This window comes from Rattus rattus, chromosome 7 (assembly GCF_011064425.1).
Source record: "Rattus rattus isolate New Zealand chromosome 7, Rrattus_CSIRO_v1, whole genome shotgun sequence".
Classification (NCBI taxonomy): domain Eukaryota; kingdom Metazoa; phylum Chordata; class Mammalia; order Rodentia; family Muridae; genus Rattus; species Rattus rattus.
The window spans coordinates 18,543,854-18,562,811 of record NC_046160.1 but is presented as its reverse complement, the minus strand read 5'-3'; the positions used below and the strand labels follow the sequence as shown (position 1 = coordinate 18,562,811).

Sequence of the window (18,958 nt, the reverse complement as noted above, 5' to 3'; positions counted from 1 at the left end):
ATTGGTACACATCTTTAATCCCAGCACTAGGGAGGCAGAAGCGGGTGATTCTTTTTTTTTGAGTTTGAGGCCAGCCTGGTCTACAAAGTGAGTTTTAGGACACCCAATGCTACACAGAGAAACTCTGACTCAAAACAACAAAGATTCTCTGTGGCTTCACGCCTACTGTGTGTGAAATATTTTAATATAACGGTAAAGTCTTTTTGTTGGTAGGTATTTATGCAAAAAAATGCCATCCAGTTTAGATTACGCCTTCGAAAGATTTCATACATTTTTTATTATTTGTTTGTTTTGAAACCTCTACTGAATTAACAAGGATAAGTTACTTTGAAGATCTAAACACTAGTTAATTTTAAGTGTTAGGAGTTACAATAGAAGAAAAAGAAATACTTACGTTTGCTTTTTAGGGAATCTTACAGTGACCTGACACTGTTGTACACTGAAACCTTGCTGTGACACTGTGTTGTTGTGATAATTTGATACTATGTTGGGTCATTTTACATCCTGAGAAGAATAGAGTGATCCTTTGAAGATTCTGGACTTCTACTTGGTGTTAAGATGTATAGCGGCTGCACTTTTGGTCTTGTAAGAGGCCCATTTGTGCTCCTACTCTTTGCTCTGAGTTCTTTTGTTCTCAGAAATCAGCATATTCAATGAAATACAAATAGTGTTTTAAAATCGCGGTGTACTTTTGATGCCAAGGCTTTACAAGAGATTGTTGCTTTACCACAGGAGTGTAAGTGGTTCCTTTACCTCTGAGTACTTACAGTTAAGTCTTTCTAATGTGGGCCTAAGGGATAGCAAGCAAGCATTTGGTTAATATTTGTGTAATTTTTTTTTTTGTCTTTTAACTAGACAGGAACAATCTGCTCATATTTTGTTATCTTAGGCATTAATCTGTGGCTTCCAAAGCTGTAATGGTCTCCCTGCTCATCACATGTGACAAGTGTAGCACATAAGCAGTCACTTTTAACTTCTGTTGCTGAATTCGTGTATTTATATTTTCAGTTTTAAAACTTAATTTTTCTTGCATTTCTTTCCATGTTTAAAATAAAATTCAGATCTAAAAGGGAAAATATTAAAACAGGAGTCAAGCCAGATGCACCTGATCAAGAACCAGAAGGACTTACTCTTCTGGTCCCAGACATCCAGCGGACCGCTGAGATCGTCCACGCAGCCACCACCAATCTGCGGCAAGCAAATCAAGGCCAGTAGTATTTTATATGATTTTTTTTTTCATTGCATGAAATATGTTTTATTTAGTAATTGAGAACTGTATGATTTTTCCCTCATTTTTTCAGGTAAGTTCTTATACTTAAACGAGTTCATTGTCTGGTAGGTTTTGTTCTTTGTCGGGTTTTAGTTAAGAATAATTTCTTGTAGAAAATTCGTCTTGGCACATGTCTTGAATTGCAGCACTTGGAAAGTGAAAGCAGATGGATCTCTATGAGTTTCAGGCCAACGAGTAGCAAGTTCTGGGCTAGCCAGGGCTACATAATGAGACCCTGTCTCAAAAAAAAACCCTAAAATAAGAATTTATTTCGGGGTTGGGGATTTAGCTCAGTGGTAGAGCACTTGCAAGGCCCTGGGTTCAGTCCCCAGCTCCAAAAAAAAAAGGAAAAAAAAAAGAATTTATTTCTTCTATATGCTAAAACTAAATGGAGAGCTCAAGAACATACATATTAATTACTTTCCTTTTCTCATTGAAAGTAATGGAATTGAAAAGTCCCATTTTGTTAGGGAGAGTAAATTAAGACTGCTGCACATGGTCATGCACATGGCTGTGGTCTCTTTTCCCAAGGTGATAAAGTAGGAAGTGTCTTGTTAGGGTTTTACTGCTGCGAACAGACACCATGACCAAGGCAACTCTTCTAAGGACAACATTTAACTGGGGCTGGCTCACAGGTTCAGAGGTTCAGTCCATTATCATCAAGGCAGGAGCATGGCAGCATCCAGGCAGGCATGGTGCAGGAGGAGCTGAGAGTTCTACATCTTCATCTGAAGGCTGCTAGCAGAATACTGGCTTCCAGGCAGCTAGGATAAGATTCTTGTTACCAAAACGTACAAGCCACACCTCCCAAAAGTGCTGTTTCCTGGGCCACGCATATTCAAACCATCACAGGAAGGTAGCTGGGAAGTCTGGTAGAAGTCTCGAATTTGAAATGTACGTGTAGAAGTGGATCGTTTTCCAGCTTAATTATTCATGGAAAGAGTAAAAGGGAGATGGACTGAAGAGAAGGGATTCGTCTGAATAAGAAGAGGACAGAAGATAATGGAATGTGATCAGAATATATTACTGTACATGATGAAACACATTATTATATTATATTCACAGAAAGCAGCATTCACATACGCTGGTAAAGGCATTTTAAAATGCATATTTATGTTATTTATCTTAAAATATTACAGAAAAAAAACTAGGTGAATATTCAAAGAAGGTGGCTATGAAACCCAAACCTCTGTCAGTATTAAAATCACTTGAAGAAAAGTATGTGGCTGTCATGAAAACATTGCAGTTTGGTAAGTTGGAATTTCTCTTTTGCTACAATGTCATCTTCACCCTTGGAGCAATGCTGCTAAGGTGTTTAGGGTAAACGAGAGAACTCTAGACTTGAGCTAGGATGGTGACACTTCTCTGTGACTCTAGTCCACTAGTGCCTAAGGCAGAAGACTTGATCGGAATGCTGCCTGCTCTCCTTTGATACGAGGAGTTGCTCTGCTCTCCTTCCCCCACCCCACCCCCCGTGTAAGGTTTTGTTTGTGACCTAATTTCTACCTTCTGCACACATGAAAGCTTCTGCTGTGTGTTTTGAGATCGCCATGTGTTTAATCACAGCATTCTCATCCTCATTTCAGCACATGCTTTCAGGACTGAAAGAGGAAGTCTGCAGAGAATGCAGAGAGGGGCTTTCTTTTGTCATTCTGCAGGGCTGGGATTGAACCGAGGAGCCCAAGCAAGCTAAGGATGTGCTCCGGCACTAGGCTCTGCCCCACACCCTGGGCCTTTCCATTACAGGGGACAGAAGAGACTAGAAACTTGCTTTTGACTTTGGTATTATAACAACTGTTTGCCTGCTGATTCTCCACTTTGGTCTTCTGTCTTCTTTTAGATACATTTGAAATGGTTTCTGAAGATGACGATGGGAAATTGGGTTTTAAAGTAAATTACCACTACATGTCTCAGGTGAAAAATGCCAATGATGCCAACAGTGCTGCCAGAGCCCGCCGCCTGGCTCAGGAAGCGGTGACACTTTCAACCTCACTGCCTCTGTCATCGTCTTCCAGTGTCTTTGTGCGCTGCGATGAGGAGCGACTTGACATCATGAAGGTAGAAAGCAGCTCTATCCCCACCCTTCCTAGATTCTACATGAATTTGGTGATGGCTTGGGGTGGCCATGAAGGAGCTATGTTGTAATGTTAGTTCAGGGTGTGTCGATGAGACAGCATGTCAGGACGTACCAGAGGAGACACTACTCACAGTCACCCCACGTGTCACACTCGTATCAGAAATTGTCTCTTTTCTCTAAATTTATTGGCAGTCTGTGGTTTTGAATATCTAAGTTTTACGAATAAAGAAATAACAATATAACATAACTTGTACTTTTCTGTTTTAACATTGTGATCTGCCTTATCTTAAAGTCTAAGAGAAAACTGCATCAAGAAAAACTAGTTGATATGTAGTGGGAAACTGATTTAATTCATGGGCTAACTAGTCCGTCTTCCTCAGACAGCTGAAAGTATTGATCTATTGACTTCTCTTAGCACTGTGCTATACATGTAAGCTCTTCAGCCTAGAACCTGCAGAGTAAATCAGTTATAATGTGTGGCCCCACATGGAGCTGTTAACTGCAGGTGGTAATGTATCTGTTAATTGACTCAGAGGAAAATTCTCACAAAAAAGTTCTTTACACTTTAAAAGAAGTTCAAGATTCAGGTAAAGTTTCTTGATGTAAATAAGAATTTATTTCACCAAAACCATGGCTTTGTTTTTACCTTTTTAAAGACAGGGTTTCTCTGTTGCACTGGCTATCTTGCAACAAAGTCTGGAGTCCAGGCTGCCCTGAAACCTCAGAGCTCCACCTGCCTCCTGCCTCCTGCCTCTGCCTCTGCCTCTCCTCCTGCCTCTGCCTCTGCCTCCTGCCCCGCCTCCTGCCCCTGCCTCCCCTGCCTCTGCCTCCCTGCCCCTGCCTCCCGCCTCCCGCCCCCTGCCTCCCCTCCCTCCCTGCCCTGCCTCCTGCCCCTCTGCCCTGCCTCCTGCCTCCCGCCTCCTGCCCCCTCCTGCCTCCTGCCCCGGCCTCCGCCTCCCTCCTCCTGCCTCCTGCCTCCCTGCCTCCTGCCTCCTGCCTCCCGCCTCCCGCCCCTGCCTCCTGCCTCCTGCCCCCTGCCTCCTGCCTCCTCCTCCTGCCTCCTGCCTCCTGCCTCCTGCCCCTGCCTCCCCTCCTCCTGCCTCCCTGCCTCCTGCCTCCCTGCCTCCTGCCTCCTGCCTCCTCCTGCCTCCTGCCTCCTGCCTCCTGCCTCCTGCCTCCTGCCTCCTGCCCCTGCCCCTGCCCCTGCCCCTGCCTCCCGAGTACTGGTATTAAAGGTGTGCACCACCACCATCTGGCAGCCATGCCATTCTGAATTCTAATAAGAAACGTTTTTCTAGTCTTGTGTGTGTGTTTAACTTCTGATTCCACTCTTGGCCAGCTTGTGCTCTGGCTGACAGGAGGCAGCTCTTGCATTGTTCTTTAAGGTGCTTGTGAGGATGATTCTCACACATCTCTCTGTTTATGTGCACTCCAGGTTCTGATAACTGGGCCAGCGGACACCCCCTATGCAAATGGCTGCTTTGAGTTTGATGTATATTTTCCTCAGGATTATCCTAGCTCACCTCCTCTTGTGAACCTAGAAACAACTGGGGGTCATAGTGTGCGCTTCAATCCCAACCTTTACAATGATGGCAAGGTAAGGTGGCCACACACTGATCTGAAGGCTGTTTGTGACTCAGACAAAAGTTGGCGTGGTTATATTTTTTCTTCATTCTTAGCTTCCTCTATGTGGACAGACATCTGGCACCTGCTGACAGATCAGCTTGAAAATAAGAGAGAAGAAACTGAAAAGGGCAAAACAACAGCGTCCATGAGTTAGTCCTGCTCAAGAGTACAGCACAGCCGGTGTCTGTGCCTCTGGGTGTCCTCTTTTCAGGGTTGTTTGTGGCTGAGCAGCAGCACTCTCTGTCAGCTCTGGACTGCTGTCCTCTTCCTATTAACAGTGGGATGATTCATTCTCACTAGAAAAAAAAAAGTCTGACAAAAAGGTGTAGCAAATTATTTCTGGGCCTGGGGAACACAGCTCTGTGGTAGAGAATGTTTGCTTCCCATGGTCAAAGCCTTGGGCTTAATTCCCACCGCTGGGTGAAAAAAGTCAAAAGGTATATTCTAGAAATAATATGATTTATTTAAAACAGAAATCATTTTCTATGACTATAGGAAACCTTTTTAAAGTAAAATTTTTTTTAAAAATTATCATTTTCGGTGAAATGTTTCATAGTTTAATAGGATTCTAATAGTAGATTCCATACTGATTATTACTCTTTTAAAAACTACGAGGAGAAGCAGTCTGTAGGGCTGAGAGATGGCTCCGTACTCAGGAGCACTGTCTGCTTCCCAGAGGACCTGATGCCCTCTCTGGCCTCCTTAGGCAGGCACCAGGCACACACATAAGCGGATGCCTCTTGGTGATAAGAGTAGCAACATTTGTTTTCTTCCCCCCCCGAGCTGGGGACCTAACCTAGGCCTTGCACTTGCTAGGCAAGCATTCTACCACTGAGCTAAATCCCCAACCCTGAGTAGCAACATTTTTAAAATTGACTTTTTATCAAAGATGTCGCCAAGGTTTGGCTTCCTTTTCACTTTTATTTTCATCCAGTTCAACCTGGGATGATATTATTTCATCATCATTGAATGATAAATCATAAAACTAAAACTAGTTTTATAGATTTCTTTAGAAAGTTTAACAGAGGCACCACTTATTTTCCTTGAAAAACAAAGAGCAGGTTTTCTGGAACGAAGCTGAAGTAGCCTGTGTTGTCTTTTCTTGATAGATCTTGAGTCCCAAGTAACATATAAAGTGGATTTTGCTTAAGCAGTTCATTCAGTAAGGCTGACTGGGTGAAGATCTGAGATACCAGCATTCTGAGCATTTACTCTTTTAAGTGTTTTTGATGAATCACCCACACAAGTGTACACTTTAAAATTACTGGGTTTTGTCATTCTGGGATCAGATGGATGGCCTTGTGCATCTGAGTAAATACTCTACCATGAGTAGAGTAATACACCTCCAGTTCCTGACTTTAGAGAGCTGACTCACAGCCACTCTAAACTCCAGCTGCAGGGGGATCCGATGCCATCTGGCACCTGCTCTCTTATGCACATGTATATGCATACACACACAATTTAAAAAAAAAACTGTAAAAGAAAAAAATCACAGTTGGGGCTGTAGAGATGATTCAGTGGCTAAGAGCTATACTGCTGTTCTAGAGGATCCAGATTCAGTTTGGAAGACCCACATATGTGGTCTCACAACCCCCTGAAACTCTAGTTTCCAGAGATCCAGCACCCTTTGACCTCAGTGGGTAAATGTACTATGGCTAACCCCGACAGCCTGCATTTGAATCCCTGAACCCTCATAGTGATAGAAGAGGCTTTCAAGCTGCCCCCTGATCCCATGCATGCCCACAGGCATCCACAAAGAAATAAATTTCACTTAAAGCATCTTGGTTTTGGAAAAGTATTACTTTTCATTAAGATATATGTTATATAGGACTAGTGACATAGTTTAATTGATAGTGTGCTTGCTTAACATACACAAAGTCTTAGTTATAATCTTCATGACTGCGTTGACTGGGTATGGTGGTGTATCCCTTTTATCTACTAGAGCAATGGGGGCGGGAGGATCAGAAACTTAAGGTCATCTTTCTACTACAAAGCTAGTTTAGGGCCACCTGAGTTTATAATTGATCTTGTATCAACCAGCACAAAAATGTGCATCTTAGTTATGCAGATGCAGATGTAATGGGTGCGGAGTTTTCTTTATGAAGAAACTAATGCCACAAGGGTTTGGGTCACATCTGAGGATGCAGTGAGCTTTCACGGACTTAGATACACTTTGACATGAGAGCATACTATTTTTATTTCTAGCTGAGACAGTTTAGACTAGTTCTATTAAACTCTGTCTTTTCTCCTTAAGGTTTGTTTAAGCATCCTGAACACGTGGCATGGAAGACCAGAAGAGAAGTGGAATCCTCAGACATCAAGCTTTTTGCAAGTAAACAACGTTTTTCTGACAAATTTACTTATACTCTGAGATCTGTGTGTGTTGCAAGGGAAATTGGTGACCAAAATAAACATAGAAAACTGTTTGAAAGGCAGGAAATAGTAATAATAGTTTAAGTGTCAAGTTAGGACGTAAGATAAGCAGTCTTGTCAAGACCAAGTCGTTCCCTAAGTTCTTAAAGTGCAGTATGCTGCAGGAAGGAGATTTAGATCTGTCTCGTGTCCTATGAGTAAAATTTAGTACACGTCATGTATGATGTGGTACTTGTTAGAATTTTTACTTAACTGATGCTCAAAATTAATGTCCTGGAATTCATAAAGTTTAAGAATTATAGTTTCTATTATCAGATCATTTGATAAATAAGATTTAAGTCTTTAAAGTTGCATTTCTGTAAGTTAGTGAGTGCATAATATCTCATTTCTGCTCATGTTTTTATTTTATAATAAATAACTCAGACCTTCAGCTACAGGCAGAGTGGTAAGCATACCCAGAGTATGTTCACTAGAGTGCTTGTTCATTTAGGAAGAAGAGATACAGGGGTTGGGGATTTAGCTCAGTGGTAGAGCGCTTGCCTAGGAAGTGCAAGGCCCTGGGTTCGGTCCCAGCTCCAAAAAAAAAAAACAAAAAAAAAAAAAAAAAAAAAGAAGAGATACAGTGCTCAGTTTTGGTTGTTATGTATTAGCTTGAACTCACATGTACAATTTGGTGCTTAAAGAAGACAACCAGAAACTTTCACCAGATAAGCCTACTTAAAGTTGACCTATCCTAAAAGATTATTTTCTTTAATGCTAGTTTGTGTCAGATAAGAGATGTGAAGTAAATTCCCTTTAGAGGACTTATCTGGTTTAACCTGAATAAACTAGGAAATTTGAAGATTTTTTTTATTGGTTTATTTTATTTATTTACATTTCAAATGTTATTCCCCTTCCTGGATTCCCCTCTACAAACCCCCTGTCCTATCCTCCCTGCCTCTATAAGGGTGCTCCCCCACCCACCCATCCATTCCAGCCTCACTGCCCTAGCATCCCCCTACTCTGGACCTCCACAGGACCAAGGGCTTCCCCTTGATGCCAGATAAGGCCATCCACTGCTACGTATGCAGCTGGAGGCTGGAACCATAGATACTCTTTTTTTTTTTTTTTTTTTTTTTTTTTTTTTTTTTTTTTTTAAATTTTTTTTTGTTTGGACACCCCAGAAGAGGGCATCAGATTCCATTTCAGGTGGTTGTGAGCCACCATGTGCTTCCTGGGAATTGAACTCAGGACCTGTGGAAGAGCAGTCAGCGCTTTTAACTTCTGAGCCATCTCTCCGGCCCCAATTTTGAACTCTTGATCTGTCTCTCAAATGTTGGAGTGTGCCATCATACTTGGTTCTACTTAGTTTTTGTTTTGAGCTCTGGCTGTCCTTAGGCTCATAGAGATCTTTCTGCCTGTGCCTCTCATATGCTAGGATTACAGTTTGAACCAAAACATCTACCTCTCCAGGCCATTTGTTAAGTCTGAGGGAGTCAGGCAAGGAGGAAACCAGGAAGCCCTCCTGAAGGGCCAGCTTCCCCATGCGCCCCCACCCCCACCTCACCCCACCCAGGGGCAGAAGGTCTTTAAACCTCTATGCAGGAAGGCCAGAAAGTGCGGCAGGACAGACAGCCTGCCACAGCAACTACAACCCACCATAAAGCCAGAGCCACAGGTGGAGCTGCTGGGAGAGCAAGCAAGCCCGACCTGTATACTCTTTGGTTGGTAGTTTGGTTCCTGGGAGCTCTAGGTGGTTTGGTTAGTTTATACTGTTTTCTTATGGGGTTGCAATCCTCCCTGTGCTCAGTCTCATGGTTGACTGTGAGCATCCGTATTGGTCTGGCTCTGGCAGAGCCTCTCAGGGGACAATATACCAGGCTCCTGTCAGCATGCACTTCTTGGCATCAGCAATAGTGTCTGGGTTTGGTGGCTGCATATGGGATGGATCCCCAGGTGGGGCAGTCTCTGCGTGGCCTTTCCTTCAGTTTCTGCTCCACTCTTTGTCCTTAGGCACAATTCTGGGTTAAAATTTTAAGCTTTTTGGTTTCGGTTTCAGTTTTTTTGAGACTAGGTCACACTAAGTCACACTGGATGGCCTGAAACTCGGATGTCCTCCCTCCTTCCCCTCCTCTTGGGTGTTGGAGCTAAAGGCATGCACTGTTCCTGGCTGGAAGTACTTTTGAACTTATAATTTGAGACTACATCTCATCTAAAAGTGATTTTTTTTTCTCAAAATAGGTTGGGTTTTAAATTGTAGGTTTGTGATAAGAATTTGACTTAATTTTCTCTGCTTTTGTAGAACTTGAGTAATATATCCTATTTGTGTAAGTGAAAGAGGAAAAATATTTTAAAACAGCAAATGATAGAACTAACTATGGTTTAAAAGCTCTCTGAGGAGTCTCAGATTTGAAATAGAAGAAAATTACCCCTTCATTGAAAAGTGGATCAAGGACATAAACATAAAACCAGATACACTAAATATTACAGAAGAGAAAGTGGGAAATATCCTTGAACGCTTTGGTACAGGAAACAAGTTCCTGAACAGAACATCAGTGGTCTACGAAGCTAATTCCAGGCCAGCTAGGGCAACACAGTGAGATGGATGGATGGATGGATGGATGGATGGATGGATGGATGGATGGATGGATGGATGGGTGGGTGGGTGGGTGGGTGGGTGGGTGGGTGGGTGGATGAGATTATGGTGTGGCTAACTTAACTTTGTACAGCTCTTTGTTTGTTTGTCTATTATTTTTAAGATAGGGTATTGTGCTTTAACTCACACCGTCCTAGAATTCACTTTGTAGTCTAGGTTGGCCTTGAGCTTATCCTGATATTCATGACTCAACCGAAATAATGTGTATGGTTGTTTTTGCCTCTGTGTTTGTATGTCCACCACATACATATGCTGAGAATCAAACATGGGCCCTCTAAAAGAAAGAGCTGCTCTCTCCAGCCCCCAAAAGAATGTCTGTTTTGTTTTATGCCAGAACCATGTGGAAACATGGTTATAGAGACTCCTTGGAGATGACACAGCATAGCAGTTTGTTTGTGGTGAATCTGTCTCTTAATAACTTTTTGACTTTCCTCTGTTCCTCAGGTGTTGGTTTCTGTCCAGTCCCTTATATTAGTAGCTGAGCCTTACTTCAATGAACCAGGATATGAACGGTCTAGAGGCACTCCCAGTGGCACACAGAGCTCTCGAGAATACGATGGAAACATCCGACAAGCAACGGTTAAATGGGCAATGCTAGAACAAATCAGAAACCCTTCACCGTGCTTTAAAGAAGTATGTTGGGTAGAGTTAAGTACTTCTAGACATTTGAGGATCGGTTGTTAGTATTATATACTAAGCTTACTTCATGAAACTACCAATTAACCCTAAAGTCATTAATAACAAAGTGTAATTGATAAGGTTTAAAACCTTATATCCTGAAAGACACCGCACTGTATCTTGGAACCTTTTTATGTAAGTTTTACCTTGGCGTTGTGTACAGGTAACATTTGGTGAGTAGATATTCAGTACTGGCTCAGTGGGTAAAGGCCCTTTCTGCCAAGCCTACCCACCTGAGTTGGATTCCTGAAACCACCCACATGCTAGAAGGAAAACTAATGCCTTGACCTCTCTCTGTGTGTGCTGTGGCTTACATGCCAATAAATAAATGAATGTAATTTGTAAATTAAAAAAATTACTTAGCTATCTATAAAATCTCTTTTAAAGATTTTTGGGTTTTTTTTTTGTTTTTGTTTTTATTGTTTTGTTTTTTATTTTTGTGTGGGGTGGGATGTATATGCACGTGAGTTCAAATGGCTAGAGAAGCCATTAGATAGATCCCTTGGATCCTGACCAAACAGATGGGTGTGAGCCTCCTGACATGGGTGATGGGAACTAAGCACAAATCTTGTGTAAAAGCTCTATAGTCTGAGCCATCCCTTCAGTCCCTGAGTTCTCTTCTAAACAAAAATGTTTCTGCTGCCAGTGTGTTGAAAATCATTTTTTTCTTGCTGATTTCTTTTTTTTTTTTTCCCGGAGCTGGGGACCGAACCCAGGGCCTTGTGCTTCCTAGGCAAGCGCTCTACCACTGAGCTAAATCCCCAACCTCTTGCTGATTTATTTCCATTTGTTTTCTGTTGCCTTATGTTTGTCCTGTGCCGTTTAGATGAGATTACTCAGTATCTGACAGTGTTGAGTATTCTTTGCCACCATAGAACTGAGTATTTCAGTGTGTGGCAGCCGATGTCCTGAGCCTGGTTTGTAATGATGTAGAACACATGAAACCAGATTTTCTGGACAGATAAACGTTGCAGTGTCTAAAATTTTTATTTTAGTGATGCTGTAAACTGATTTTCTGGTGTGGACATGCTCTGTTGTACTGTTCTTATCTCCAAGGTTATACACAGACATTTCTACTTGAAGAGAGTTGAGATCATGGCCCAGTGTGAGGAATGGATCGCAGATGTTCAGCAGTACAGCAGTGATAAACGGGTGGGCAGGACCATGTCTCACCACGCAGCCGCTCTCAAGGTGAGCTGGTTGTGGGTTCATTGACTCAGGTACTCACAGAGAAGAAAACTTACAGAAAGTGTATAGACAGGTGCAATAGCTTTGACAGGGAACTAGAAAGTCTTCAAATTAAAAGGGGCTACAGGTCTTGAGCCCAAAGATGTGACGGGGTTGGGGGTTGGCGGGGTATTGGGTCCATGTATTTTGTTTAGTTTAGTTTTGTTTTAATTTATTTATTTAGTCACTTTACAACCCAATATCAGCCCTTCATCTCCTCCCAGTGCTCCCTCATATAAGTCCTCCCCCATTCTCCTCGGAAAGGGAAGGGCCCTCTGGGTATCAACCCCTCAACCACACACATCAAGTTGCTGCAGGACTAGGCACATCTACTCGAACTGAAGCCAGACAAAACTGTCTATGTAGGGATGTGGAATCCACAGGCAGGCAGGTAGGCAACAGGTTCAGGGACAGCCCCTGCTCCAGTTGTTTGAGGGACCCACATGAAGACCAAGCTGCTTATCAACTACATATGTGCAGAGGGCCTAGGTCCAGCCTGTGGTTGGTGATTCAGTCTCTAGGAGCCCCCAAGGGTCCAGGTGAGTTGACTCTGGAGGTCTTCCTGTGGGGTTCCTGTCCTCTTCAGGTCCCTCAATCTTTCTCCCAACTCCTCTGTAAGACTTCCAAGCTCCATCTAATATTTGGGTGTGACTCTGAATCTCTTTCCATTGGCTGCTGAGACAGAGAACAGATATATTAGGTTCCTGTCTGTAAGTGTAATGGAGTATCATTAATAGTGTCAGGGACTGGGCTGGAGGGATGGCTCAGGGGTTAAGAGCACCGGCTGCTCTTCCAGAGGACCTGAGTTCAATTCCCAGCAATCACATGGTGGCTCACAACCATCTGTAACGGGATATGATGCTTTCTTCTGGTGTATCTGAAGACAGCTACAGTGTGTGTATTCATATACATAAAATAAATAAAAAAAAAAAATAGTGTCAGGGACTGGTTCTTGCCCTTGGGATGGATCTCAATTTGGAGCAGTCATTGGCTGGCCATCCCTTCAGACTCTGCTTTATCTTTGTCCCTGCACATCTTGTAGGCGGACACATTTGAAGGCTTTGTGGGTGGGTTGCTGTCCTTATCCTTCTGCTGGGAGTCCTGCCTGGCTACAGGAAGCAGCCACTTCAGGATCGATGTCCCCTACTGCCAGGAGTTTCCCCTGTAAACCCTCTAGGGCCTCTCTTTATCCCAGGTTTCTGGTACATCCTAGAGATTGTCCACATGAATTTTGTCTTTAATCTTTAAGCCTTACCTTATGCCTCTTACCTTACATAACTTTATTTCTTGGTATCGGTATGAAGAAGGTACAAGATGGAAGCCTCTAATAGCCGGTGGGAATGACCACTGTGAGGTCATCCAGCTTTGTGGGAGGCAGGCAGTTGTTTTTACTTGAGTATTCCCTGATGGAAATGGAGAATACAATGACTTTGCAGAATTTTTTTCACACATGGGAATCATTCTTTGTACAGCCACCCATTTTGCTGCTTCCAAATAATCATTTTATTCTTTGGTCCTTTCCTTCTCTGCCAGATATCCGCCTTCCATGTGTGCAGTGTTTTCCGTCCCTCCTGGCTCCTTTCCTCTTTGTTTTCCAGTCCTCCTTGAAAAGCTGGAGGTGGTCAGTTGTGGTGGCACATACCTTTGATCCCAGTACTGGTCAGGGGTGGGTTCTAAGACCTCTCTCAAAACAGATATAATAATAGTAATAAACAGATATATAGCTCATAAGAAGAGTGCTAGTTTTCCAGGTGCGATTTCTCTTTTTATTTTTCCAGTACAGAAATATTTTTTTTTTCTTTTCCTTTTTAAGAATAAGAATGAGGGACCGGATTTAGGACTCACTTTAGGCAAGCTTGCCTAGGAGCTAAATCCCTTTTTTTTTTTCCCCAGTACAGAAAAAAAAAAAAAAAAAAAATCGTATGATAAAAAAAAAAAAAAAAAAAAAAGAATAAGAATGAATAGATGAGGTCAGGCTGGCCAGGAATTGGTCGTTTTTGAAGCTATGGATACATATGCCTTTATTTTTCTGTTCTGTCTACTTTTGTATACAGTTGAAGTTTTTACATTATGAAGACTTTAGAACCATGATTGGTAGGTAGTATATGTCCGGTGTCCCAGCACTGTGCATCTCTGTACAGAATTCAAGACTACCCTTGGCTTAGTGAAGCAGCTCTCTAAGGTTAGAACGCTTTGCTTGATCTATGTTCTTCTCTCTCTTTCCACCCTGCCTGCTAGCTCATCTCCATTGACAAGTCAGCTCCAGTCTCACTGCTGGAAGTCTCCCTTGACCTCTGACACACTGAGGTTACTCACGAGCACACCCACCGCTTGTTAATGTTCCTGTCCATCATAGCTGTCCCCTTCCCTGTTCCTTGTTTATTCTCTTTTTTCTGAGATCAAATTTATTTTAGCCTCTTGTGCCTTTGGGCTTGAAATGCTAGGCATTTACTTTACTCTTTAAAGATAATTCATAAAACAAAACTAAAAGTCGTGACTGGTAGGGATGAGGCAGGTTTGATAGGGACAAGAGGGAGGGGTGGAGAGAGCAATCGGAACGCATACATGGATGAAGTTGACAGAAAATAAAATCAATTAAAATGTGATTCTAAAAACGTGTTTCCATCAGCATCTCCTGACTTGTTACTTACTAATGGTTTCACCTAGATGCCCTCATTAAACATCAAGAGTGGGAGTATACCTTCCTTCAGACAGATTCCTCCAGCTTTCTATACTTAATTCCAGATCTCCCTTTTCTCTCAGATATGTCGATATTGCTTAACTCCCTTTATTTAGTTGATATGTTTAGTGGGAGACCCTTCAGTCTCATCCTCAGAAGAGGCCGCTTATCATCAGCGTGCTACTCTGTGGATGAGCGCTCAGCTGCAACTGTGCTCACATGCATTCTTACACCCGCAGGCCAGCTGTGCTGCTGCTCTGCTCTGTTCCTTCAGCATGGGCTTTTACCTGAAACTATCTTACTGTATTCTTTTGAAGGGTTGTTTTTTCTGTTTGTTTGTGAGACAGGATCTCACTCTGTACTCGTAGCTGCCCTGAATCTTAACTGTGTACACTAGGATGCCCTCAAACTCAGCTCTGCCTTCCTCTGTCTCCCCAGTGCTGGACTTGAGAGACATGAGCTACCATACCAAGCTACTGTATTATTTTTCTGTCACTCTGACTTAGAAATCCTTTATTTCCAAACTGGTGAAGATTTTTATTCTTTCAATTACATTTTTGCTGAAGAAGGCTAAGTCAAGGAAGGAAATATAACAGCTTGAGTTCCTAATAAGATTTATAGTATCCCACCCCTCTTAAGTCCAAGTCCTCATAATAGTGAGATGTTTTTCTCCTTCCTTAGTCAGTGTTTTTATCACAGTGGAAAAGAAACCAGTGCTGGGGTTTTTCTGTTTCAACTGTGGCATTATGCTTTAAACCCGTGTAAGTGCTGATAGTGTTTGATTGGCTCAGCCTTTCTCTATCTTCTAGCCTTTACACCTTCCACTAGGACTCAGGCTTCACACAAGCTACAGGTCTTTATTGTGCTCCTTCCCTTGCTTTGTTAGTGATTTCCAGAGCATTTTTTTTTTAATCTTTATTAACTTGAGTATTTCTTATTTACATTTCGATTGTTATTCCCCTTCCCGGTTTCCGGGCCAACATCCCCCTAACCCCCCCCTCCCCTTCTATATGGGCTTTCCCTCCCCATCCTCCCCCCATTACCACCCTCCCCCCAACAATCACGTTCACTGGGGGTTCAGTCTTGGCAGGACCAAGGACTTCTGCTTCCACTGGTGCTCTTACTAGGATATTCATTGCTACCTATGAGGTCAGAGTCCAGGGTCAGTCCATGTATAGTCTTTGGGTATTGCCTTAGTCCCTGGAAGCTCTGGTTGGTTGGCATTGTTGTTCATATGGGGTCTCGAGCTCCTTCAATCTCTTCCAGTCCTTTCTCTGATTCCTTCAATGGGGGTCCCATTCTCAGTTCAGTGGTTTGCTGCTGGCATTCGCCTATGTATTTGCTGTATTCTGGCTGTGTCTCTCAGGAGAGAGCTACATCCGGTTCCTGTCGGCCTGCTCCAACGCATCTTTTATGTGTAAAGATTGTTCTGTGAAAACCGCTTAGTGGGGCATCCAGATTCCTCAGTGAGTAAAGCCATTTGCCACCATGCTTGATGACTTGAGTTTGATCCCTGAGACCCACATGGGGCAAAGGAAAAGACTGACTGCTGCAAATTGTCTTTAAGTCTTCTCATCTGCATAGGCCTGCCTATACAATTAAACTCTCGAAATCAATGTTTTTAAGTTACTTAATTTTCAAAATCAGCTAGTTTCCTCTTCTATTCATCATAAACTGTTTTCTTTTGAAAGACTTCAGTGTGCTATTTTCATTCATAAGCATCCAATCACTCTTAGCATCTTATATTCTACACTAAGATGTGTTAACACAATTATTTAGTCTTGAGATTTTTTAAATGTGTTTAAAATTTTAAAATCTGAATGATAAAATTATTTCTCAGAGTTACAGTGAAACAATGTAGAAACTTTGCAGTTTACAGAGGGCCCTGCTATTGAAACAGGCTTGTTTCCATTTGCAAAAATAGCAACGTATATGTGGACTGTATTTTGTAGTTTATATTTGTAGTTATGTTTTTGTCTAGTGGTTGTGTATTATGTGGTGTGTGGTATCTTCCCCCATTCCACCCCTCAAGTGCTAACAGTCAGAACCCGAAGCCTTGCACATGCCAGACAAGTGCTGTACTGTTTGATGAATTCCTAGTCTGGGTGTATTTTAATTTGTGCACTATACTTCTCAGAGTTAGCATTTGTGACAACAAAAGGACTTGCTGTCTTTAACAGAATATGTCAGACTGCTGATGTCAGATGCTGGTCCTGATGTTTGTAGAACTATACAGGTTTTTTTTTTTTTTTTTTTTTTTTTTTTTTTTAAAGATTTATTTATTATATATAAGCACTGTAGCTGTCTTCTGTCAAGAAGAGGGCATGCTCTTTAGGTTTGAACTTACGACCTCTGGAAGAGCAGTCGGTGCTAACCGAATCTCTCCAGCCCTATACTATGTTTTTGAGGAGGTGGGGTTTATTCTTTTGTCCCGATATAGAATGGTACTCTGAGTTTTTCAACATCTGGAATTAATTTTTGAGTTTAGGAATTTCACCTGCATGTGTATGCGTACAGGGATGTCACAAGTCCTGGAATTTGAGTTACAGACAGGTGTGAACTGCTGTGTCAGTGCCTGGAATTGAACCTGGGTCCTCATGAAAGCAGCCAGTGCTCTTAACCTCTGAACCATCTCTTCAGCCCCTAGTTTGGGGATTCTTGAGAGATTTGTTTCCTGTGTGTTTTAAATGTGTGACACACTGTCTCTGAGAAGACAGTGAGTAAATATTTGTACACTTGATACTGAAGTATGTTAAAACCAAATTCTTGTCTTGATGATATGCTAAAATCACAGAGTTCACATTTCTGATATTAGCAATTTTCTCCACCCAGCGCCACACTGCTCAGCTCCGAGAAGAGCTACTGAAACTCCCTTGCCCTCAAGGCTTAGATCCAGACATTGAAGACGCCTCGCCCGTGTGCAGGGCCACAGCGGGTGCTGAAGAGACTCTAACACACGACCATGTCAAACCCAGCAGCAGCAAAGACATCCCCAGTGACTTCCAATTATGAGCTGCATTGATGTGGATTTCGTAGACACACAGGCTTCGAAGCACAAGCCAAATATGTCAATATTTGTATGTAAGAAACTAATTATGTAATAGGTAATGAAACTGAAACTATACTATGCCCTTAAGGAGATCCAGTTTAATTCAAGGTGATCTTTGATTTACCTGTACAAGAGTGTAAACTTTTTTGTGCTTTTATTTTTCAATTGTGAGAACCACTGATTGGTATGTTCAACAAATTTGTGTATACAAAGAAATGGATAAATCACTGATCTATAAGGGAAACTACCTTAGGAAAGAATGTTTACTGAATGTTTATCTTTTTTTTTTTTTTTTTTTTTTACTGTAGTGTGAGAGGTTGTTAACAAAGAATATATATTGGTCATTCTTACAACTACTATTTAAAGTCAGCAACTTTTCACTGAATTTGATAGATTTTATGTTTGGCCATATCTTCATGCTCATATTTGATTTCTGAAGACTTCCTACATACACTTTAATAAAAGTTAAACAGACATAGCCCCTCTTTTTTGATTTACTGGTACATTTTTAAGTAATAAATCTGCCATAAAATGCACTATAGCTGGAGACTTGCACTTGTATGGATGAATTTATTACATTCAACATATTTAATTTTATGCCTTCTAAGATGCAGAAAAAAAATAAATGAACATGATTTTATTCTATGCCAAACATTTGGGCCTCTGAATGTATCCATTATTTGAATTTATTATATGAAAAGTTATGGTCAATTGAAAAAGTCGATTTAAACTGTTTTCCTCAAGGGCTCCTCTTTTTCCTGGACTGTGTGGTTTTGTTCCTGACGTAGTCACATGTGTGTATCAACCCGAGGCTCTGTCGGAGAGGCTGGGCCTCTCTGGTGCTGTCACAGTCCACTCTGTACCTGCCACACAGGCTCATTTCCATGCAAACTCTTCCTAGAGCCAATAAATAAAAACTTAGGTGAATTAGTATGTCTTGTTTCTAAAATAGTTGCCATGGTGTGCAGTGGTATTTCTACAGAAAAACTTTTTGAGATTTGAGCATGGGGGAACAAGGATGTTTTTGTAAGACCAGTTATCATAAAGGAAGGGACATTCTTATCTTTACACTTCGAGTTCCGCCACAGCCAGGGCTGTGTAGAAAGACCCTGGCTGAAAAAAGCAGAGAAAGAAAGAAGAGCTGACGTGACTGTTGATGATGGAGATGGCAGCCCGGCACGGTTCCTCACACACCCCTGCCTGGGAGCCTGAGGTACAGAGTTTACTCAGAGAATACAGTCTGAGACCCTACCTCAAAAACTGGGTCGGGAGAAAGAATCACAGTTTTTTTTTTTTTTTTTTTTTTTTTGTTTTTTTTTTTTGTTTTTTTTTTTTTTTTTTGA

At 41.9% G+C, this 18,958-nt stretch overlaps 1 protein-coding gene across 3 annotated transcripts in view; it reads left to right on the top strand.

The window, feature by feature from the left end:
• The window catches only part of Birc6 (baculoviral IAP repeat containing 6), a 191,750-nt gene extending 173,205 nt beyond the window's left edge, over positions 1-18,545 (top strand). For all 3 annotated transcript variants that reach the window (XM_032908919.1, XM_032908918.1, XM_032908920.1), the window contains exons 66-73: positions 1,062-1,207; positions 2,410-2,520; positions 3,111-3,328; positions 4,783-4,944; positions 7,228-7,305; positions 10,426-10,614; positions 11,716-11,850; positions 17,399-18,545. In XM_032908919.1, the coding sequence (XP_032764810.1) occupies positions 1,062-1,207; positions 2,410-2,520; positions 3,111-3,328; positions 4,783-4,944; positions 7,228-7,305; positions 10,426-10,614; positions 11,716-11,850; positions 17,399-17,578 (1,219 nt within the window). In that variant the 3' untranslated portion in view covers positions 17,579-18,545. The remainder of the gene's footprint in view (positions 1-1,061; positions 1,208-2,409; positions 2,521-3,110; positions 3,329-4,782; positions 4,945-7,227; positions 7,306-10,425; positions 10,615-11,715; positions 11,851-17,398) is intronic.
• The last annotated feature ends 413 nt before the right edge of the window (positions 18,546-18,958 follow it).